The sequence below is a fragment of the Xenia sp. Carnegie-2017 genome, unplaced genomic scaffold (assembly GCF_021976095.1).
Source record: "Xenia sp. Carnegie-2017 unplaced genomic scaffold, XeniaSp_v1 HiC_scaffold_19, whole genome shotgun sequence".
Taxonomy (NCBI): Eukaryota; Metazoa; Cnidaria; class Anthozoa; order Malacalcyonacea; family Xeniidae; genus Xenia; species Xenia sp. Carnegie-2017.
This window is the reverse complement of record NW_025813481.1, coordinates 4,152,436-4,174,224: the sequence shown is the minus strand read 5'-3', so window position 1 is coordinate 4,174,224 and position 21,789 is coordinate 4,152,436. Positions and strand designations below refer to the sequence as shown.

The 21,789-nt window shown below is 34.3% G+C and overlaps 5 protein-coding genes across 8 annotated transcripts; 3 read left to right on the top strand and 2 right to left on the bottom strand.

Moving 5' to 3' along the window:
- Positions 1-652: 652 nt before the first annotated feature.
- On the bottom strand, positions 653-3,350 carry LOC124438265 (mitotic checkpoint protein BUB3-like). Its single transcript, XM_046988300.1, has 11 exons — positions 3,178-3,350; positions 2,945-3,075; positions 2,786-2,868; positions 2,633-2,724; positions 2,459-2,507; positions 2,347-2,384; positions 2,042-2,117; positions 1,820-1,976; positions 1,603-1,681; positions 1,169-1,269; positions 653-1,091 (listed from the first exon to the last, which is right to left on the bottom strand). The coding sequence occupies exons 1-11, from the start codon at positions 3,307-3,309 to the stop codon at positions 1,031-1,033; spliced, it is 999 nt and encodes a 332-aa protein (XP_046844256.1). The 5' UTR covers positions 3,310-3,350; the 3' UTR covers positions 653-1,030.
- LOC124438261 (flotillin-1-like) lies at positions 1,264-13,914 on the top strand. Of its 3 annotated transcripts, XM_046988295.1 has the most exons (14): positions 1,264-1,384; positions 2,152-2,305; positions 4,408-4,483; positions 4,594-4,684; positions 4,754-4,855; positions 5,702-5,743; positions 5,831-5,875; positions 5,974-6,048; positions 6,138-6,233; positions 7,099-7,338; positions 7,954-8,094; positions 8,347-8,484; positions 8,998-9,162; positions 13,531-13,914. In XM_046988295.1, the coding sequence occupies exons 4-14, from the start codon at positions 4,595-4,597 to the stop codon at positions 13,552-13,554; spliced, it is 1,158 nt and encodes a 385-aa protein (XP_046844251.1). In that variant the 5' UTR covers positions 1,264-1,384; positions 2,152-2,305; positions 4,408-4,483; position 4,594; the 3' UTR covers positions 13,555-13,914. The 3 variants fall into 3 exon arrangements, with proteins under 3 accessions (XP_046844251.1, XP_046844249.1, XP_046844250.1); XM_046988293.1 differs by lacking the exons at positions 1,264-1,384; positions 2,152-2,305 and adding an exon at positions 3,585-3,820; XM_046988294.1 differs by lacking the exons at positions 1,264-1,384; positions 2,152-2,305; positions 13,531-13,914 and adding exons at positions 3,585-3,820; positions 9,483-9,781.
- LOC124438264 lies at positions 10,957-12,139 on the top strand. The gene is made up of 5 exons (XM_046988298.1): positions 10,957-11,075; positions 11,505-11,603; positions 11,674-11,742; positions 11,826-11,900; positions 11,970-12,139. Exons 1-5 carry the CDS (start codon positions 11,027-11,029, stop codon positions 12,110-12,112), a joined length of 435 nt encoding a protein of 144 aa, XP_046844254.1. The 5' UTR covers positions 10,957-11,026; the 3' UTR covers positions 12,113-12,139.
- On the top strand, positions 13,556-18,396 carry LOC124438260 (flotillin-1-like). Its single transcript, XM_046988292.1, has 13 exons — positions 13,556-13,617; positions 14,284-14,377; positions 15,028-15,106; positions 15,187-15,277; positions 15,399-15,500; positions 15,633-15,674; positions 15,762-15,806; positions 16,198-16,272; positions 16,610-16,705; positions 16,851-17,090; positions 17,245-17,523; positions 17,760-17,924; positions 18,060-18,396. Exons 2-13 carry the CDS (start codon positions 14,329-14,331, stop codon positions 18,090-18,092), a joined length of 1,296 nt encoding a protein of 431 aa, XP_046844248.1. The 5' UTR covers positions 13,556-13,617; positions 14,284-14,328; the 3' UTR covers positions 18,093-18,396.
- Positions 18,116-21,478, bottom strand: LOC124438263 (suppressor of SWI4 1 homolog). Of its 2 annotated transcripts, XM_046988296.1 has the most exons (15): positions 21,195-21,478; positions 20,815-20,972; positions 20,640-20,741; positions 20,512-20,562; positions 20,358-20,435; positions 20,194-20,286; positions 20,045-20,121; positions 19,865-19,972; positions 19,658-19,784; positions 19,509-19,587; positions 19,376-19,430; positions 19,203-19,277; positions 19,050-19,129; positions 18,864-18,965; positions 18,116-18,769 (listed from the first exon to the last, which is right to left on the bottom strand). In XM_046988296.1, exons 2-15 carry the CDS (start codon positions 20,902-20,904, stop codon positions 18,606-18,608), a joined length of 1,281 nt encoding a protein of 426 aa, XP_046844252.1. In that variant the 5' UTR covers positions 20,905-20,972; positions 21,195-21,478; the 3' UTR covers positions 18,116-18,605. The 2 variants fall into 2 exon arrangements, with proteins under 2 accessions (XP_046844252.1, XP_046844253.1); XM_046988297.1 differs by lacking the exon at positions 21,195-21,478 and having other exon boundaries at positions 20,815-20,981.
- Between the last annotated feature and the right edge of the window lie 311 nt (positions 21,479-21,789).

The following is a 21,789-nucleotide window of genomic DNA, read 5'->3' as shown; positions in this document are numbered from 1 at the left end:
CCATCAAGTCGCGCGCGGACAGAGGCAGTAAAATTAGCATAATCTGCGCGCATCCCAACCGTATATCAGACAAATATCTTAAAATAATTTCCAGAGTCGGCGGCGTCTGTGTAATCTGGAGCATTGTACAACAAAATTGGAACGAAGGTCTATAGTTTGAAATAGACATTGTCCTTTTTTTCTGCGTACATTATGGAAAACACAGATGGAAGATGTACGTACTATCGCCTTTCTGTTTATAATATGCGAGATGTTATGTAAACTAAGGAACATGAATGTAGATTTAAATCAATTATACAACGGAAGAGATGATTTTTACACAGTATGTTATTATTTCAGAGTGCCAAGGTCTTGCCAAACGAGACAAGCTGTTGACGTGCATGCTGTGCGCATGGTCGAGATTTCCTGCAATTTGATTGGCTCATGGAGTGGCCCTTGAGATAGAGTCTGGTTTTATCGGTAAAAAACGTGATTTCAAGTTGAATTTTTAAAATTCCCTACCGACACCAACCACGTGATCAACATACCGAATTTTCAATCTAATCTAGACAAAGGGTAACGTTTCTTTCGCAATTTTTCCCTGTTTTTTTTCAACTTCAAATTGGTTTCCTTTTCAAATGTCAATTGTGATAGTCCAGTGATAATTGCGTAGTTTGGCCTTTAACCTTCTTTTAATGTTTGGTATTTAACGGGAACATGTATGAAGCATAATACAGGAAGACAATAAAGTTCCAATAATAATAAAATTCGTAATTAAGATGTGCTAACATCAATGCTGTGACTGCGAATGGCACAAAGCAAAACTTTCTTCAAGTTTTTATAAACAATGCCAATTTTGTTTTAAATCGTCAAAGAACTTTTTGAGATATTAAGCTCTATACTTGAAACATAAGAATTTAGCAATTAATATAAGTTCTAGCAGACGTGAGAACGCACTTTTCATCTGCCACTCATTTTTATCACCAGTAGCATTAATACTGGTCGTTCATTTATTTCATGTTTGATCGATTTGTCCACTCCGTGTTGTCCTTCACTTTGGTTTTGTTTCTGTGTCGGAAACGCTACGAATGTAGATGGCGTCTTCTGGAGGGCTATTGCAAAACAATTGTTAATAAGTTAGGCGATGTCGAGCTTAATACAGTTATGCGATATAAACTATACAACTTACTTTGCATTTTCTTCCTCGTGCAGAAAGGATGAAGCTATAGCAAGCGAGCTACCATCATGACTAAACGATAAAGAGCTGATACTTGATGGATAACGATGGAACTAAAAGGATAGAAAAGCAAAAGCTTGATGGATGAATCGAGAGCTCTACTGTACTATATACATTCTTTCCTTAGCAAGAGCTAACCATTTACTCTACAAGTATAGCATGTTGCAGGTAGGATTTATTTCATGTGAAGATACTCCCAACAAAGAACTCAATGAAAAAACTAAACGACTTCAGGTTTAATTTAAAACACGCAAATGACGAGTGTTAATGACTGTAGATCATTAGACCTTGTTAAACGGCAAAAAGGTGAAACACATTCTAACCATCTTAAATGTCCGTTTTATAATGAACTGCACATTTTCTGTTGTTTTTTTTTCATCAATTACCTGGCAAAGACGTTTCTTATTGAAACCATCCCATACGTTCACGAAACCATCTGAACCACCAGTTGCAAATGTATTATGGCTGAAAAGAAATACGCTGTATTTGAACCAAAGTGACTTGAAAGTTGCAATTGCAATGAAAGTTGACAGTATAGCAAAAATTAAAGCATGGGTTTTGAGCTCATTTGAAAACAATATTTTCAAATAAATAGACACATACACACTATGAAAAGAAATGGCGTTCACAGGATATATATTCTCCATTCCAGACTCTTTAATACGATGACATTTGAAGGCATATTTTGTTTTTTGAACTTCAGGACTAGGGTCAAAATATTCAACAGCAACACGACCTTCGATGGAGCTTAAAACATAACCTGTAACAACGACAAAATACTGAGAAATTTCCAAAATCATAGAATGTTTTAAAAACACAATTTACCTTGTTTATTTGGGAAGGCTTTTATACAACGTGTCTGGTATTTGAGACTTGACTCTCTCTTTTGTTGAACATAGCTCTGAATGTTAAAATTTTAAAATGTAATTTTGAAGAATAATCAACGAAGATGTGGAAAAAGCAAGTGTCTTAGGAGCAAAAGAAGAATGGTGTGAGGATGCCTGGAAATCATGCAAAATGGAGAGTTAGGATTAGAGTGGGGATGAAACCAAGTCAAAATTGGATTTATTGAAGAAGACAACTTTCATAGTAAGTAGTCGACAAAAAAAAACATAACATAAAATGTTTACCATATTTCGAAGATCCCAAACCATAACTCTCGACCTGCCTACATGGGAAAAGAACCACATTCATTAAAGTTTTAAGAAAATGTAAGCGTGCAATGTTTAATTGAAATGAAACATACCGTCCCAACAACAAGTCTTTCATCTGCTAAAGCCATTGTGTAGACCTCAAAATCAAAAACAGATAAAATAAGCCAATTTTAAATAAATTGCATTGGTTGAATATAATTGAAATAATTTGAGACACGAGAGACACTGGATTTGTAGCATGGCTTATAAAATTTGCAAATACCTTGTCCGGTTGTGAGTAAGTTCCTGTTGGTTGAGGTTGACGTGGATCCCATAATTTCACAGTTTTATCCCAACTACCCGTGACCACAACACCTGAAAATAAAACTTGTTACATAGAGAATGTTTAAGGATACATAAATGACAACTTCCATACCCATTTGATTACAAAATTCAACACATTTTATCGCAGCTTCGTGTCGGCCTAGTTCTTGCTCGGCTGACGCATTGAAATCATAACTATTTAAAATATATAACATTTAGGTAAATTTTGTTTATCTTGGGAAGCGAACGTTAAACCGTCTATAAACCGTACGTTTTCAATGCGCAATCTAGTCCTCCACTAAAACAATGTACACCGTCAGAGAAACAGCAATCCAATACTGGTCCTTTATGATTGTAGGTTAATCTTTGCTTGTTACCAACAACATCATAAAGACGCACAGACTATAAACACAAAATGAAAACAAAGTTTGTGAGCACACACGCTGAGCTACCAACTCATAATCGATTGAAATGAAAAATCAAAATATTTCAAAGAATACTCACATCATCCCATGACGAAACTAACAAAAAGTTAGCAGATTTCGGACTAAAATTTACTGAAGATATCGTGTCAAGTGGAGGCGAATCGATAGTAAATTCGTTAGCTGTTTGTCCAATTTCAGGTTCGGGTGCCATTTTGTATTTGTTTAGGCGGGAAATGCTTTGTGGAGTACTTCATGTAATATATCTACACACGAAACTACCGTCATTTTTCACTCCTTTTTTTTTACAGAGTTTTATTCCGTAAAAATCTTTTCAAATGTTACTCTACCAACGAAATAATTAATAAAAACGATTCCTTTACCACTCCACTGTAAAATAAAATTGATATATTTCACGCCTTTCTTCTAATAAGACTAATTTAAACAAATTAAAAGGGACTTTAAGGTCGCGCGTTCGGAAGTGTTTGCACTGGCATGTTTACATTTGAATTTGCAAATTTTACATAAACAAACGCTGACTTCTCTGGCTATAATTAGCCTTAGCTTAGAAAATATTTGATTCTTCGCCTTGAGATTCATTGTCTTCATAGAAGTAGACAAGAATTTAATAAAATAATAACGTATTTTAAAAGTTTGTCGTGTGAGCGTGAATATGCCGTTGTTCTTTGCTACGTGCGGTCCAAATCAAATAATGGCCATATCTGGTAGGTTCATAAAATGATTGGAGAACGATAACATGCACACAATCATAAAAACTGCATAAAGGGACTGATTGCGAAATGCTTTCTGTTCGATGGACGTTCTACAATCCATCTTGGTCAGTCACATTCACGACATTTCATTTTAAAATAAATGGTTTGAACCCGGGCTATATAATGTATATAATTATATATAATGATATATAATGATATATAATGTTGTTGCTCTTTAATTTTTTAAAGTCTCAATTGACATGAAGTTAATCATATGATAACGCTTTCAAATTATTTGCATTCACGTAGCTTATTCGTTTTAACAAATCAATCCAAAAAAATTTGCAGTAAAAACTGAACTCTTCCTAGCATAGTTTCTTCAACTTTATCAGGAATATTTCAATCTTGAAATATATATTCATATATAGTTTAGTCTAACATCCTTACTTCAATACTTTAAAGTGATTGGGCAATTGTTGCACATCAACCTTGATGTATATGCCAGTGATCTGATGTTCCAATACATTTTACTTGTTACTTTTTTGATTATTGAGAACTAACTCTATGCAAGATTTTATGTATTTAACAATTCATTTCAGGGTGTGGTATAAATCCCTACAGATTGATTCGAGGTGGAAGAGCCATTATCATTCCATGTTTTCAGAAAGTTCAGAAGTAATTTAATTACTCATCCACATTAATGAATTTATGTGTGACCTATATGACATAAGTTGTGTTTGTAATGTATTTTTAACTAAAGATAATGTCATATTGTTTTCATGTAGAATGCCACTTAATGTTTTAACATTAAACATTCAATCTCCTAAAGCCTATACTCACCATGGTGTTCCTATTGTAGTGAGTGGAGTGGCACAAGTATGAACTTTAACTCAGTCTTTAAGATGAAAGCTACAATCACTTATTGTGGGTTGTATTTTATCACAGGTGAAAATCAATTCTCAAAATGAGGACATGTTACGTCAAGCATGTGAGCTCTTCATGGGGAAGAAAGTCGACGAGATTAAAAACATTGCTTTGGAGACGATGGTATTATTGTTATTTTGAGTTACCTATTTTTATGTGTTGTTTCTGTGAATGGATATTGTAAAAAAACACCAACATGAAAATCATTTATTTGCCATTTGTTTTATTCATCTTTATATGAGATTTTCAGATTTTTGGAGACATCCAGGACACTGGTTGCATGCTGACAAGGAGTTTCGGGGAGGCATGCCCCCTTTCAGTTGTTGATATTTTTTGGGTGCAAAAATATGGGATGTTGAATTTTGAATTTCTCATGTAAAAGTGCATTTAAGATAATATTTTAGTACAATATTATTTTAATCCCAAAGACCAAGAAATGGCATTTTGGAGCTTCTTAATTTAAAGGTACCCCTTGTTGAAAAATTGTGCTCAGCACAATACTGTTGGACACGTGACATGCAAAACGATGTCAAATTGTAAAGTCCTGGATTTTAAGGTCAAATTTGTGCGTAATTTCCATTGAGCATAAAAACAAGTATAATTACTAGATCAGATTTTCTGAAACTCATGATTTTGCTGTAGTAGGTATTTTTATGAATAAATTGAATATATTAGATGTGAAAAAAAAGTAGTTTAGACGACCCTGAGTTCTCAAAAAACTATTGTTTGTCAACGAGAGAGAACTCGTAAAAATTTGCATAGCGGGACTCAATATGATTAGATTTAGTATTTGGGCGATTACGTTACTGGCTAAAAAATATGTTTATTGTGAATTCCACAAATTTAACCACCATACCTATATATGATATCATTTATTAAAAAGTTATTATTCAAATACTCCTTTTGGCCCGTGGCATACTTTGAAGCTATATCGAAAAAATCTCTGGCAATTATTTATTTGTTTTTCAGGAAGCTCATCAACGATCGATTTTGGCAACGATGACGGTCGAGGTAATCCTTCCCACACTTTGGCAGCCATGATGTTTTAAACATGGATGTCATCAAGTCATTGAAAACGTCTATCGTTCTTATTTTCAGGAAATTTATCAAGATCGAAAAAAATTTGCTAAAAGTTTGTTTGAGGTGATAATTGACGAAGACTTTGCCAAATGAATCGTTTTACTCGTTTTTTTTGTATTATTTTATGCTTTTACATGATTTCATTAAATTGATTTACGTAGGTTGCGTCTGCTGATCTTATAACAATGGGAATATCAGTGATTAGTTACACTTTGACTGATATCAGGGATGATTTGGTACCATATACAATTATAATCCTTTATCTTTTTACTCGTATTGTATGTCATGTATATATATATATATAAACTTTGATGCATTATCTCAGGATTATTTAAAGTCGTTGGGCAAACGTCGAACGGCCGAGGTGAAGAAGGATGCCCGTATTGGTGAAGCAGAGGCAAGCAGAGATTCTGGAATTAAGGTAGTTGTTTAAACATCTATCGCATAATGCTGTATAGAACATGTTTAGAAATTGTCTACCATAGAGCAGACAAAAAAGGTTGGTATGCACGTAGAGGTAACTCGTTGGTGACGCATTTGTAACTTCTTGGTAACTCATTTGTAACTTATTTGTAACTCGTTGGTAACTCATTTGTAACTCGTTGGTAACTCATTTGTAACTCCTTGCAAACTCATTTGTAACTCATTTGCAACTCCTTGGTAACTCATTTTTAATTCGTTGACGAATTCTTGATTAAAGAATCTGTTGTATTCAACATGCAAAACTTTGTTATGCGATTACTAATATAAGGTTGGACACAAGAATAGACACAAAGTTTATACAATAGTTGGTAGTTAAAGATAACTTGTTGATCACGTCGAAAACATGTTCATCTGATACTCTACTGTCTACTGTCGTACAATTACTAGCATAGAGTTGACACGAAAATAGACGTAAAAGAAAACACAATAAAAAGGAAGGTTGCAAATGTAACTCATTGATAACACGTCGTTAACATATTGATCTGACATTCTGTTGCATTGAAAATGCAAGAACTTGTTGGGAAAATACTGACACGAAGGTAAACACATAGAACACTTAAAATTAGACACATTACTAATGTAGAGTTGACACTAACCCCCTCAGAAAAGTAAGCAATTTACCAACAGAAAGTTGACAAAAATTTGATACATTACTAAATACGTTATGTAAAACATGCAACCACAGTTATCACCCTTTTTTATCCCTAGTTCCATTGTAGCCCTTTATTTGAGAATGTAAATGAGTAGGAGAAGCTCATCATGAATGGGCCTGAGTACTATTATGATTATTCTTTACCTACCAGACCGCGCTTGCAGATCTTGCAAGACTGGAGGCGAAATACGAAAACGACATAGAAATATCACGTCAAGAACGCGACTTTAAGATTAAAGATGAGACTTATAATCGTGAGATCAAAACGAAGGTTGCCACGTCCGAGCTCGCTTACGATCTTCAAGTTGCCGTAACGAAGCAGTCTATTAAAGAGGAAGAAATGGCGATTAAGATTAAGGAACGTTCTCAAGAGATCAAATTGGAACAAGAGGTGAAAACGTGTTCTTGTAACTGTGTGACCAGATGTTTGTGAGTTGTTAATACCAAACCTTTCCTTAAATTTACTAAATGGCTCAAAATTTTACTGCATTTTGATTTCCATTGCTTCCCTCCCAATTTCTTGAAGCACCTAATGACGTTTCAGCTCTATAAGAATCACGTGAGTGGCTTTAGAGCTGAGGAAGGCAACGATGCAACCCACAAACAAGCTTCAATTCACAGGAGACGTACCTTATCCATTGGGAGTCTTGTCCCCGTCTATTGCCTACGTTGGTTGTAACATTTTTGAATGCTTTCATAAACTTTAACACAGATTTTACCAATAATTACCAAACTTTTATATTTGAATTGTCGAAATTTTACTGAAAGTAAAAAATATGTGATCACACCGTTTGGTAATTTCTGATTGGCTGACAGTCCATAGACGATATTTATGATAAAACTTTAACGTTTTCTAACGTCATAGTTAGTGATTGTGTTCGCAGGGAGTGGATAATCAAACACTTTTCCTCGCCTCGTTTGCATTTGTGGAAGGTTTTTGAACGGGAGAAAGTGGTTAAATTTTCGTGGAGAGTAACAATTTCTGCTTGCATTATGTCGATTTTAGGAAATTCTCAGACAGGAAAAGGAATTGGAATCTAAAGTAAAGCTTCCTGCTGAAGCAACTAAATATGAGATGGAAAAACTCGCTGAAGCAAATCAACAGAAAGTTATTTTACAGGCAGAGGCAGCGGCAGAAGCAATTAAGGTTGGTAGTTAGCTTTGGGTTGATGGGCCAACTTTCCATCCAATGGCGTCGCCAGCTCCATAAGTGAGGGGGACAATACTCATAGATGCATGTTTTGATTCCTAAGAAACAGTTCATTTCAAAGGAATTAAAGTCAAAAAAGCGTGCATATATGAATAAAATCACCCTCACTTATCGAGGCTGCAACGCCACTGTATCAATCGAATTTTTCAATATTTTTTTTAATTTGATATACGTAATGACTCGTAACAGCTAAAAGGCGAGGCCGAAGCGTTTGCCATTGAAGCAAAAGCGAAAGCAGAGGCGGAACAGATGGTAAAGAAAGCTGATGCTTGGAAGGAATACCAAGATGCTGCTGTCGTCGACATGTTTCTGGAAACTTTACCCAAGGTTTGAAACTCTTAAAGTAAATGGTTTGAACCCGGGAGTATCGTTACATGTTTGTAGATGTAGATCGTCCAGGTTGGTATAGTCCTGAGAAGGACTGTTTTTGTTGTTGTTGACTACAACAACAACAAAAACAAGTCAAAACAAGTCAACAACAACAAAAAGAGTCTTTCTTAGGACTGTACCAACCTGGACGATCTACATTTACAAATATTTTTGAAACTCTTCTTCTTTTGAATGTAATCGACAACTATAACGTGAAATTTCATTCTTCTTCTGGAAATTTGTTGTCGGGATAAAGTTTGCAAAATAGAAGTTTTCCTTTGAAGAATATATCATCTATATTTATTAAAATGTAATTGCCACAAAAAATTGTTCTTTACTTTGGGTCTTTCCTCCTTGGACTTTGCCCAAGAATATTATCCCGGGAGTCTTTCGTCAAGGCTCTTTTTAATGAAACTTAGCATTGTAATATCCACGTTTAATAAACGTCAGCTGTCATGATATTTTCATCAGGTTGTTGCCGAGGTGACTCGACCTGTGGCATCATCTGCTAAGATCACCATGGTTTCGACGGGAGATGGTCCAATCGGCATTCAGAAAATGACGCAAGAGATTTTAGGGGTTGTGAAAGATTTGCCTGAAACTATGACTGATTTGACAGGCGTCGATATTACCAAGGTAGATCTTTTTATTGTTGCATTAATGAAACTATGGTGCTAATGAAGTGGCAGTTATTTTAAGTAGAGATGTCGTGATTAATTGTCACTTAATTGAAGTAGAATACACCGTTATAATGCACCATTCACAAATCAAACTAGATTTGAAATTACACCAATTCATCTTATGGCCAGATGAAAATATAGAAGTGTAAATGCAAAGTTGCAAATGTTCTTTGCATTTTTGTTATGACTAGTGTTGGTGAGCATAGACTCGTATCACTAAGATGTTGTTACCTTTGAACAAAGTTATTTTGATAAAGGATTAGATTTTGTATTTAGACGGTGAAAAATCAAAGACAATGAACGATTGGAATGTTTAATGGGAAGTACAAATGAATCAACATGTGTTTGTATCATCGCTGGAAGGTGATTGCATTTATAATCTATAAAATATATTTACAGTACGCGAGAGATTTCAAAAGAAATGTTTAACTCAGTAGCCAATATACGGGTTTTCATGTGATATAACTAAAATGTAAAGGACACTGTTGATAGGTAGCGTACAGTGTGATGAATGTAATAATTGTATAAGTTTTTCTGCTTGGAAATAACAAAATTGAATGATTTTTGAACAGCCAGATCACCGAAGCCTTTTGAGCTGGGAAGTAGTGTTGTGAAGTCATCTGTCCTGAAAATGAAAAATTCGAAAAAAATCCAAACTTTTCTTATAATTTATAAAAGCAAAACACGAAATTTGCCATTTCATTTGTTAATTACTTCTCAGTTCTACATAGTCGTAGGGTAGCTAAGGTGGTCTAGTATAGCTAAGGTTGTCTTAAGAGGACTACTGATAAGGCAACACGCCGAGTATGAGTTGTTCCACGAAAGGAAAGTTTTGGTCCACGACAATAGGCAGGAGAAATAAGGTGAACTTTCTTCACCACAAGTAGATCTCTAACAAGGAATCCCTTATCAGCCATGACACCATCACCTTTTTCTAGCAAGTTTATGAGACCAGAGTTGGTGACTTATAGCTGCTCCATGATAATTTCAGGCTACCAGGTATCTTAGGTATCTGGCAAATAGTTTGTTCAATAAATAAGTTTCTTTTCAATGTTTTAACATCGCCCTGGCAATAACAGTCAATGAGGTCATGTTTATCACTTTCAAAGCTGTTGCTATCATCAGAATCATAACTTGTAACATCCAAGTCTGTTGTACAATTTATCTGTGGACTGTCTTGGTGCACAGACTCTGGCTCAGTACACTGCTCAGGAGCAGTGATTTCAGCAGCAAAAAATGCCTTATCCTCATGCTCAAAGCGTTTTTCAGTACTGCCTTCACACAGAATTTTTCGTCTCTTTCTTTTCGGAATATTTGATCTGCTTCTATCTTTTGGCGGTAATCGTTTACTGGTTTCTTTTGATTGGTATCCTTTTAGATAAAAAGTTGGATTGGGATAGCCTTCGGATCGATAACCAGCAAGAAAATGATTAGAACAAACCTTCGTATTAGTAGTGACTTTGAAGATTTTCCTGTTGATCAGCTTTTGCCAAGCACTCTTGTCTTTCGTTTTTCGGAGAAAAAAAGCGAAGAATATCAACGTGATCGGAAACGATATATTTTTCAGGACATCTCCTATCGTTATCACAGCCATAAACAGCACAGTGACCCCTTTTCCATTATAATTTGAATATAAACGTTGTACGAAAAAATATCTATACAAAGATGCACAATGTTTTCCCCCTGGCGATCCCAGAATGCATTGAAAAAAGCGCGCAAATTTAATACCTAATTCCTCCGCGAGGGAAATTTGAAACACTTGCCACTTCAAAAACAGTGTCTTTGATCAAGATATTGCGAGTGTCTTAATTTCTTTCACCATGGGTGGTTTTTTTTCGCATTGGCTTAATGAAGCAAATGTTGCTTCAGGTAAGTGCCTTGTTAAAGTTAAAGTACAGATTTTATACTACGACAATTTGTGTGGCTTGAGCTTTCTCGCTGAGCTGGACGATCTGTGAAAAATATCTCAAGTATTTTTGTCAGTTTTCGATTGCAATAATTCACGAGATTACTTTCTTCGAAACGACTCGGTCTTTTAATCTGCTGTAATTTTTGCCGAAATCATGGACAAAGTACTACCGTAAAAGTCAAGAAATTGAAGAAAACACTAAGCTTTAGCTTACAGTGTACATTTCATTTCTCTTAATTAGCGTATAATTTAAAAACTACACGGTAGAATTTTTTTAAACTTGGCCAGAATATAGATAATTATATTGTCTAAATTATATCCAAAATCTGGAGAGTGCACAAACAACACAATCAATTTGTTCTTCAACGCTTTCTTCTGTTTTATTTAAGGAAATACGTCTGATGGACAAGAGTTTAATCGAGTGGCGATATCCAACAGTGGAAACATAATAAATATGGTGGACCGCCCAAAGTGTCAAAGCTCTCGCTGTAAATAAAAATATCCTTTGAAGTCAATCTAATGAGCTTTATAAAATAGTTATATTTTATAATTTTACAGTATTTGAAGAAAATATGCGTAAAAATGGAGAGGTTCCGCCGACCGAACAACAAGTTCAACGTACCCAAGGTGCAGTTTTATATTGAAAATAAATGTTCAAAAAACCTCATTTTTCTTAGACGATAAAAAATTCTCTTCCATTTTAATTCTAGCTCCATCTATTGAGCATCAGGAGCCAACAGATAAACCCATGGAGCAGGCCTCGACGCAGCCCCAATGTTTAAAAGGTAATTCATCTTTTATAGAAAGTAACGCTAGAACTATTCAAATAAAATGAGTGCGAACACTTTTTACAGGTGTGAGATGCTTTAGTTGTGGGCAGCTTGGGCACAAAAAGTGGAGATGCCCACAAAATAACAAAAGAAAGCCACGGGGAAGAAGAGGGGGGCGAAAAAAAGTCTTTGATATAAATGTACTTGTATCAATTCAAAATGAATAAAAACTAACAATGCTGTTGTCATTAAAATACGCATGTCGTTTGATTTACAAGTTAGACGCCTTTGTTTGCAATAGAACCGGAACCGCTACTTATTTACATATTACGGACATCTGTAACCATATATCAACGATGATTTTCGATAATGCTATACACAGATTTTGGATATGTTATAGAAATAAGAATATCTACAAAATGGCCAAGTTTAAAACAATTCTACAGTGTAGTTTTTTATTTACAGGACTTTGTTTAGTAATGATTTGGAATTCTCAACTTAATTATATAAGATCATATTACGCGTATTCGTGTCACCTAACTTTGTCGATGATTTTCTACAACTTATTTTTTTGTTCACTCTCAAGGTTTTGGATATGTTATTGACAATAAAAATATCTACGACATTCAAAAGTTTAAAAAAATTCTACCATGTAGTTTTTTATTTATAGGCCTTTGTTTGCAAAATTACCTGGATATAGGAAGTTAATAATATAAGATTATATTACGCGCATTCCTGTCATCTAACTTTGTCGATGATTTTCTACAACTTATTTTTTTGTGCACTCTCCAGATTTTGGATATATTTTAGACAATATAATTATCTATATTCTGGCCAAGTTTAAAAAATTCTACTGTGTAGTTTTTAAATTATACGCTAATTAAGAGAAATGAAAAGTACACTGTAAGCTAAAGCTTAGCGTTTTCTTCAATTTCTTGACTTTTATACTTTGTTTGTGATGTTTAAGGACAGTAAAATATTAATAAGTAGTTAAGAGTTGTTTTTTACTGTTGTATTTGATAGAAAAAGTGTTTTAATGACGATTTTTCAATTTATCATTTTGAATGATAAATTTTAGTTGAATGTGGTGATGAGTGTTGTGATGAATGTTGTGTTGATTGTGGTGCCTAATGTGGTGCCAATTTCACGGTAGTCTATAGGGCCTTTTGAAATTCCAAGTTAAGATTTGGTAAGATTCTATAAGATCCTATCAGGATTCTATAAAAATCTGGATGAGATAAACGTCTAAGACATTACAGAATCGTAGATGAGATTATGTTAGGATACTAAGCCGGATCCTGTATAGGATTTACACCCAGGATTGTGTAAACTATCTAGTATTTGACTAGCCTTTATGATTCACTCAAAACTTGGTGGAACATTGTTCTTTGTACCTAGTCAATTTACAATGTTCTTTATGACATTTTAGGGCTATCTCCTTGCTCTCGGTATGTCACAAACTGCTTAGGTGAAAAAAGATGCCAGAATTGGTGAAGCAAAGGCTGGCAGAGATTCTGGGATTAAGGTAGTATCCATATTCAATAATTACAAATAAGATTCACTCTTGTAATATTTTGTATGTGCAATAACACTTAAATCATATTTATGTGTCTAATTTAGATAAAGGATTGGATTTTGTATTTAGACGGTGAAAAATCAAAGACAATAAACGATGGGAATGTTTAATGGGAAGTACAAATGAATCAACATGTGTTTGTATCATCGCTGGAAGGTGATTGCATTTATAATCTATAAAATATAGTCACAGTACGCGAGAAATTTTAAAAGAAATGTTTAACTCAGTAACCAATATACAGGCTTTCATGTGGAATGACTAAAATGTAAAGGACTCTGTTGATAGGTAGGTAGCGTACAGTGTGATGAATGTAATAATTGTATAAGTTTTTCTGCTTGGAAATAACAAATTTGAATGATTTTTGACCAGCCAGATCACCGAAGCCTTTTGAGCTGGAAAGTAATGTTGTGAAGTCATCTGTCCTGAAAATGAAAAATTCAAAAAAAATCCAAACTTTTCTTATAATTTATAAAAGCAAAACACGAAGTTTGCCATTTCATTTGTTAATTACTTCTCAGTTCTACATAGCCGTAGTGTAGCTAAGGTGGTCTAATTATAGCTAGGGTTGTTTAAAGAGGACTACGTATGGCTAAGTATGGTTAGGATTGCGTGGGTGAAGGTATACGTGTGTGTTTCTTTTTCACAACATATTAATACACTTCAGGAAGGATCACATAAAGTACATCCCCTGGTGTTTGTAGTTTGCAGGCTCAAGGGTGTATATGCAAATTTATGGACATTTATATATTTGAAATACTTTGCCAATTGTCATAATTATTATTACGCAAGGGATTTTTCAAACACTTGCCGCTTCTAAAACAGTGTACTTGATCAAGATATTGCGAGTGTCTTAATTTCTCTTTCACCATGGTTGGCTTCGAAACGTGTGGACCTAATGAAGCAATTGTTGTTTCTGGTAAGTGCCTTGTTAAGTTAAAGTGCAGAATTTATACTACGACAATTTGTGTGGCTTGAGCTTTCTCGCTTAACCGGACGATCTGTGGAAAATATCTCAAGTATTTTTGTCAGCTTTTGATTGCAATAATTCACGAGATTACTTTCTTCGAAACGACTCGCTCTTTTAATCTGCTGTAATTTTGGACTTTTATAAATAAAAAACATCTTCATTGCACACGACAATATAATATTTATCAAAACATGATCGATTTCAACAGCTGTTTGTCAGGCTTCGTATTGAATTAACGGGAGGACGAAAAAGTGCTTTGAGAATAACAATGATTAAGTAAAGTTTCAGCTGTTGGTAAATAGTAAATTACAGCGAAGAGGGATGAAAAAATATTCGAGAGCCTCTCAAGAAATTTTTTCCGTTAGAAAAGTCTGATTAGATACCAAAACAAATGAAATAAATTGTGTCTGTCTCTATACAATTGAACTTGCTGCTTTAGCGTTTTAATGGACTTTTAATTCCGCAAAAATTTATTATGACAAAGAACCTTTTCATTCATTTTGATTTTAATATATGCTAAGGCTGAAGAGCTTCAGCGTAATTACTGGAGTTACAGGAATGTTGACTTATTCACTATATCCGATTTAATTCACTCTCAGGAATGTGTACTGGATCTGCACCAAAATACGTCAGTGGCGGAAGGCTGTTTGTACTTCCTTTTGTGCAAAAAGCTCAGAGGTACAATAAACCATTTTGAGTCTATTTTATTATGTTGTAGATTTTGATTTGGTATGTGATGTCTACTGTTCTTCTTACAGGTTGAATCTGAACACAATGACCCTAAATGTAGAATCTGCAAGGGTTTATACTGTGGAAGGGGTCCCTATTTCAGTGTCTGGTATTGCACAGGTGACAAAATGGCTGAAGCCATGTCAATATTTGTTACGCAAACCTTTTTTTCAAAATCTTACATTTCCAGGCTTGGTAAAATTTAAAAATGATTTTTTACTGTCATGATTTTTCCATATAGGTTAAGATCCATGGAGAAAGTATGGACATGTTGAAGTCTGCAGCAGAACAATTTCTTGGCAAATCAATTGCTCAAGTACAAAAAATTGCATTGGAAACTCTGGTGAGTATGATGTAGTTGTTGATTTTTGTCAAGGACAGATTAGGATTTCATTCATATGGGAGTGCACCCCTTTGATCCACCCCAATTAAATAAGTTGCTTTATTGGTTTCTTATTTGAATATTTCATCCTAGGAAGGACACCAACGTGCCATGATGGGTACAATGAGTGTTGAGGTAGAAAATTACATTTGCCTTGAACTATTTTGTTATCCTAGATGTAGAATTGTTTATGATAATAAATTTTACTTTTTTCAATTCAAGGAAATCTATAAGGATCGTAAGAAGTTTTCCAAAAGTGTGTTTGAGGTGCATTTTTTAAGATTTATCTAATCATTAATGTATTTTTACACATATAAATATTGAACATGCATACTTTGTGCTTACTGTCCAATGTATTCTTTAAATAAATTATATGGCTACAGACACTAGCATAGCCGGCACACTTATTTAGTCCTGTTATGTTCATTTTTCTCTGTTCACTGAATATGAAAACAATGGATTTCTAAAGAAACAAATAATGATAATGATTTCAAATTTACATAGCACGACCAAAACTTGTGGGCTCTTTTAACCTGGCTACATGGTCTAAAATGTAAAAGCAATGCAAGCTTTAGCTATTGCCAATTATAGAAAGTCAGAAAGCCTAATATGGCTGCTGACTTGCTTCTTTATTTGTGGAAACCAATACTCTCTTTAGGTTGCATCAACAGACCTTTATAAAATGGGTATTGCAGTTGTCAGTTACACACTGAAGGACATCCGTGATGATGAGGTAAACTATTTTATTATGGATTAATTGTAATCAAAAAAGTTAAACATTTGAAGATTTATCTATAGGGCCTTTTTGAAATTGCTAATTAAGATTTGGTAAGATTCTATAAGATCCTATCAGGATTCTATAAGAACCTGGATGAGATAAACGTAAGACATTAGAGAATTGTAGATGAGATTATGTTAGGATACTAAGCCGGATCTTATATAGGATTTGCACCCAAGATTGTGTAAACTGTGTAGTATTTGACTAGCCTTTATAATTCACTCAAAACTTGGTGGAACATTAATTGCTCTTTGTACCTAGTCAATTTACAATGTTCTTTATAACATTTTAGGGCTATCTCCTTGCTCTCGGTATGTCACGAACTGCTCAGGTGAAAAAAGATGCCAGAATTGGTGAAGCAGAGGCTGGCAGAGATTCTGGGATTAAGGTAGTATCCATATTCAATAATTACAAATACAATTAACTCTAGTAATATTTTGTATTTGCAATAACACTTAAATCATATTTATGTGTTTAAGATAAACTAGTTAAACAGTCTCTCAATTTTGTTAAATTGTGTAACATTATTTTAGGAAGCACTTGCTGAAGAGGCAAGGATGAAAGCAAAGTATGAGAATGACACTGAGGTGGCCAAGTCTCAACGTGATTTTGAGATCAGGCAAGCTGGATATGATCTAGAAGTGCAAACAAAAAATGCCCAGTCAAAACTTGCTTATGATCTACAAGCAGCCATTACAAAACAAAAGATTAAGGAAGAAGAAATGCAGATTCTTGTTGTAGAGAGAACACAGCAGATCAAAGTTCAAGAACAGGTCTTTCATCTCATATTTTATGTTATGAAGTAGTGCAATATTAATGATATGATGATGATATAATTTAATGCATTTGTAAACATTAGTGTAATGTTTGTGCTTAGGTCTTGGTGTTGTGTCATCATCCATTGGTTCACTTCTAACTTATGTTTAGGAAATGGCAAGAATTGAGAAAGAGTTAGAAGCAACCATACGGCAACCTGCAGATGCTGAGAAATACCGTATTGAACAACTTGCAGAAGCAAGGAGAAGGAAAGTGATTCTTGAAGCGGAAGCACAGGCTGAAGCAATACGTGTGAAAGGAGAAGCTGAAGCTTTTGCTATAGAAGCTAAAGCAAAAGCTGAAGCTGAACAGATGGCAAAAAAAGCAGATGCTTGGAAAGATTATCAAGAAGCTGCCATGGTTGATATGGTCTTAGAGACATTGCCAAAGGTTTGTATTTTTACTTATGTATATATTTACCTTAAGTATGGTATATAGAGTAGAATACATCCAACCAGTGGACAGTGTTTATTTTAAAACCTGTCAAACAAGGTGAAGATCACATGCAAGAAATTACGTCTACATCCAATCAGTGGACAGTGTTGATTTTAAAATCTGTCTAATAAGTTGAGGATCACATGCAAGAAATTTCATCTCATTGTAATTTATTTACTGGCATTTTGCAGATTGCTGCTGAGGTTGCAGCACCATTGAGCAGTTGTGATAAAATTGTGATGGTGTCCAATGGCGATGGTGATGTGGGTGCCGGTAAAATAACCAATGAAATCTTAGATATTGTTGCTAAGTTACCAAAGGCTGTGGAGTCATTGACTGGTGTAGATATTAGCAAGGTACATTTGGGATCTTTCATTTTCCCTGTCATGTAATGATTTTGCTACATCAACTCTTGCAAAGAAAGTTGAAATACCAAAAAAATTAAACAAAACCTTATTGCCGCAACTAATAAATCATTTTTTAATGTTCAGGCTCTTCAAAGAACTGTTGGTACTGCTCGTTAATACTCCACTGGAACGGTAAATTGTATCATTGATGGTTTTAGCTTATAATCTTCTCAAACCATACAATAAGGATAATGCATATGAATTATACATATATAGATCATTACCAAAGGATTGCATAATTAAGTTAACAAATTTATTTCAAACTTGGGCTGTTCTTGCATTTTTTCTAATTTTGCAAACATGCACTTGAAAATGAGTCATATATTTATTCACAAATTGATCACATTTGTACTACCAATGCACTTATGTAACCATTGAAAGTGATTTAACTATTGACAAATATATATAATGGGAATAACAAGCCATGCATGACTTTGAATGTAGGATTTGCTTTTTTTGTAAATTCACTTCAGCCATTGATATGTATTGATGTATAAGTTCATGTTTTTAAACATATATGGTTTTAAAGTGGCATAGACTCACGGCATGACAATGTAAAATTTCTGGTCACTGTGAAAGATTTCTGTTTATCAAGTTTGAGATTGAGATGATAAGTCTGTTTTTTAGCTATTAAGTACGCTGGTTTTTTTTCTTTTTTCTTCTATCCAGTGGTTTTCTTGTCTTTGACATTGTGTCTAATTTCACTCGCTTCTTGCTGATGACATCTGGTTTTGTTCTGACCTTATGCTTCCTTTTATTCGACTTTATAGCGTGAGCTTTACCAGAAAAAAGATCTAGAAAGAACCAAACAACAAACATCTATCTATTCATTACCTGTACCATATTGCCAAATCACATTTACTCCCCTTGTATCAACAAGTGTCCTACCTTCATCTGGTTCTTCTCCCACTTCTTCCATATACCACTTTATTTCTTCATTACAACTTTCCACACTAATATCACTTTTTTCATCATCTTCATTGTCTTCATCTAAATAAATGGGCCAAAGTAATTGTGCATTTCAGTCATACTGGACTGTCATGTTGGGTAAAGATCATTTTGATAAAAAGGTACCTTGTTTTACTTCACCATCATGTTCCTTGTTCTCTTTTTCCATTTTTATCTTTTTCATCTGTCCAGCAATGCTACGTTTTCTGTCAGGTGCAATAATTACAAACTTCAAAGTAATGACAAAACTTTTACGAGTATTATAACATATCCTCATACTTATTTAGCTCTTTTTCTTTTTGTTTTCTTTTCACATTTTCTTCTTGCTCCTTCCTTCGTTGTTCTTTTAGTTTTCTATGACAATTGAGACGAAAATATGACTTAGGTATTCTGCTTACTTGGCTTATTCCCACTTTAAGCATGAAGAATTAGGAATTAGTGCTTATTCCCACCGTTTGGCAACACGCTGCTTTTTCAAAGACTCCACTTCTTCTTTGGTTTTTTGAACTGAATAAAGCAGACAGAAGATACTTCATTATTGCAATTGTTTTCATGAATTGACACATGATTTCACATTTTTTGTACCAAATTCATGAAACAAAACTTCTCCAGTACAAAGACCATCTTCAATCTTCATAAGTTGAAGGGACATTTGTGGACCAAGCTGGGGTAAATGGGTACATATAAATACACATAAAGCATGAAAACAGGATATGGCCAAATTTTGTAGGTACCTCAGTCAGTTTCACAGAACTTTTTTCTGACTTGATGTTTCCTCGTCCCGGAAGGTCTTGTGGTAGTGTCACATGATTGTCTATAGGGTCTTCTGCTTCACTTTCCGACCCATACCCTCCTGCCGCTCTACCAAGAAATCATTTTGTCAAGTGTCATGTTGTAAAATATTCAACTATCAATTTATAGATATTTAGTAAGTGCCGCACCTTTCAATATATTCACTAACGTCGGAAAGCTTGCCCATGTTTGGAACTTTGGATTGCAACAATTTTCTTACTCCTTTGCTCATGCCAATGGGGGAAATATCAATCTGACTACAAAATCCCAAAAATGTAAGTGAAAACAAAAATGACCACAATGTAATTTTGATTATTTTTGGCACGTACTAGTGTCGAAAATCAATCATGCCATTTTCTTTGTCATAGTTAATTAACACACAGCGTCGAATTTCAGCCAATTTTATCTACAAAGACAAAAATATGGCGATGCTTTGCATTGTGTAATACAAAAAAGTTTTCACAAAACATAAGCTAACCTTTTCAATGTTTATTGATGGGAAAAGATTTTGAAACATTGATGTCATCAGCTTCCCAGGCAATGCTGACTGATCAAAGTTGTTTAAGACCATCTTTAGAAAAGTGAAAAATTAAAAAATCATTTGATATTTCCACAATAAGGGAAGAGTAGTTTATAACTAACCAAAGGAGAATGCTTGTATTGAGTTCCATATGTTTTTGGTCGCTTCAAAATTGAGACAACATCCTTCGCAAGTGAAAACTATAAATGTTCATTTTGAAAATCATATGAAATGGAAATTTTGCATTAATCTTTGCTAATCGGATCAATAGATAACCTTGTGAATTTTGAAATGTAACGTTGGACCTCTGGGAAGCCTTGTGATGCGCTGTGGAAGAAATAGAACATTTTTATATGGTAACCATTGCTGTACGTGTTGTAATTTAGATCATAATGTATACATACCACATATGAGCCAATTTTTGTTTGTGAAAAGATTATAAAATGGGTGATTCCTAGTGGTCCAGCAATGTTCACAAAATCTTTCAATACATTGTTCTTTCGCACCTGAGATATTATAATCAAGAGGTATGAAACTTGATTTGAAAGAAGAATTATCTAATGGTCATAAATATTTTACCCTGAGATTAAGAGCAGTGTTTGGTTCCATAACATGCCTCAAATCCATTTCCAATTGAAGAATGGATTTGCCAACTTCTCCACGATGCATGACAAATGTCTTTGGAGCATTTTTGCAGCCTCTTCTTGCTTTTCGTTTTGACCTTTCGGCCTGCTTTTCTATAAGGCGACTTTAAACATTCAAATGTGCTAAAAAATTCCACTCAAGATCGTGGTTAAAGCTAGCAAAATATGCATTTTCAATACGAAGATAAAATACAACAAAATTGTCTGATCTGATATATAAAGAAGAAATGGATTATATCTTTTACATGATGATATTTTAAAACGAAGTTAAAAAACAAATACGAGAACAAATCACAATTTGAAATTCCATCACACCTTTTTCCGTTTAGCCATTGTCGTTGTCCTGTTTACAATAAACCAACAACTTTTTGATCAGTTAAATTCTGAAAAATGGTACAACCACACATGTATTACCATTCTGTGTTCTTGCACATGGTACACTGTTGTTTGTGTTTACGTCAAGGGGCCTGGAAACTTTTGTCACTTTCAATTCTTTTCCGGTTTTACATCCCTTCCCGCCGGACGGCGGGAGAATTATGAATTATTCCATTCATTTACCATGTTTCAATTTTTCATGCCACACTCGCTATTCATAAACATCAGGTTAATAATAAGAAAAATATGATTTTGGTGTTTCACCAAAAACATTACTCGCAATAAGCTTGGTCAACTTATTATTAACCTGACCTGATACTATGTTTCAATGCTTCAATGGTCTGGAGTAACTCATATGTTCAGTTAATCATGACCATTGACTATCTTTGTCTTTGATAGAAATAAATCTGATAGACTTTTCACCTTTCAATTCATAGGCGGCCCAATAAATCACTTAGCTACCTAAATTGTATAAACAAACGATAACTCGCCCTTTAGCTAGCAAAGTGATTTATTGGGCCGCTTATGTTCAATT

Excerpts from the sequence above, each read along its gene's own strand:
- LOC124438265 (XM_046988300.1), bottom strand. The coding sequence starts at position 3,309 with ATGGCACCCGAACCTGAAATTGGACAAACAGCTAACGAATTTACTATC. Across the intron at positions 2,118-2,346 it reads TTTGGGATCTTCGAAATATG|AGCTATGTTCAACAAAAGAG; the intron begins GTAAACATTTTA and ends TTTAACATTCAG. Across the intron at positions 1,092-1,168 it reads CACGAGGAAGAAAATGCAAA|CCCTCCAGAAGACGCCATCT; the intron begins GTAAGTTGTATA and ends GTTTTGCAATAG.
- LOC124438261 (XM_046988293.1), top strand. The coding sequence starts at position 3,769 with ATGCCGTTGTTCTTTGCTACGTGCGGTCCAAATCAAATAATGGCCATA. Across the intron at positions 4,484-4,593 it reads TGTTTTCAGAAAGTTCAGAA|AATGCCACTTAATGTTTTAA; the intron begins GTAATTTAATTA and ends GTTTTCATGTAG. Across the intron at positions 4,685-4,753 it reads TAGTGAGTGGAGTGGCACAA|GTGAAAATCAATTCTCAAAA; the intron begins GTATGAACTTTA and ends ATTTTATCACAG.
- LOC124438264 (XM_046988298.1), top strand. The coding sequence starts at position 11,027 with ATGGGTGGTTTTTTTTCGCATTGGCTTAATGAAGCAAATGTTGCTTCA. Across the intron at positions 11,743-11,825 it reads ACAAGTTCAACGTACCCAAG|CTCCATCTATTGAGCATCAG; the intron begins GTGCAGTTTTAT and ends TTTTAATTCTAG. Across the intron at positions 11,901-11,969 it reads GCAGCCCCAATGTTTAAAAG|GTGTGAGATGCTTTAGTTGT; the intron begins GTAATTCATCTT and ends CACTTTTTACAG.
- LOC124438260 (XM_046988292.1), top strand. The coding sequence starts at position 14,329 with ATGGTTGGCTTCGAAACGTGTGGACCTAATGAAGCAATTGTTGTTTCT. Across the intron at positions 16,706-16,850 it reads GCAGAGATTCTGGGATTAAG|GAAGCACTTGCTGAAGAGGC; the intron begins GTAGTATCCATA and ends ACATTATTTTAG. Across the intron at positions 17,091-17,244 it reads AGATCAAAGTTCAAGAACAG|GAAATGGCAAGAATTGAGAA; the intron begins GTCTTTCATCTC and ends ACTTATGTTTAG.
- LOC124438263 (XM_046988296.1), bottom strand. The coding sequence starts at position 20,904 with ATGCATCGTGGAGAAGTTGGCAAATCCATTCTTCAATTGGAAATGGAT. Across the intron at positions 20,742-20,814 it reads ACACTGCTCTTAATCTCAGG|GTGCGAAAGAACAATGTATT; the intron begins GTAAAATATTTA and ends ATAATATCTCAG. Across the intron at positions 19,588-19,657 it reads GTTCTGTGAAACTGACTGAG|CTTGGTCCACAAATGTCCCT; the intron begins GTACCTACAAAA and ends CATTTACCCCAG.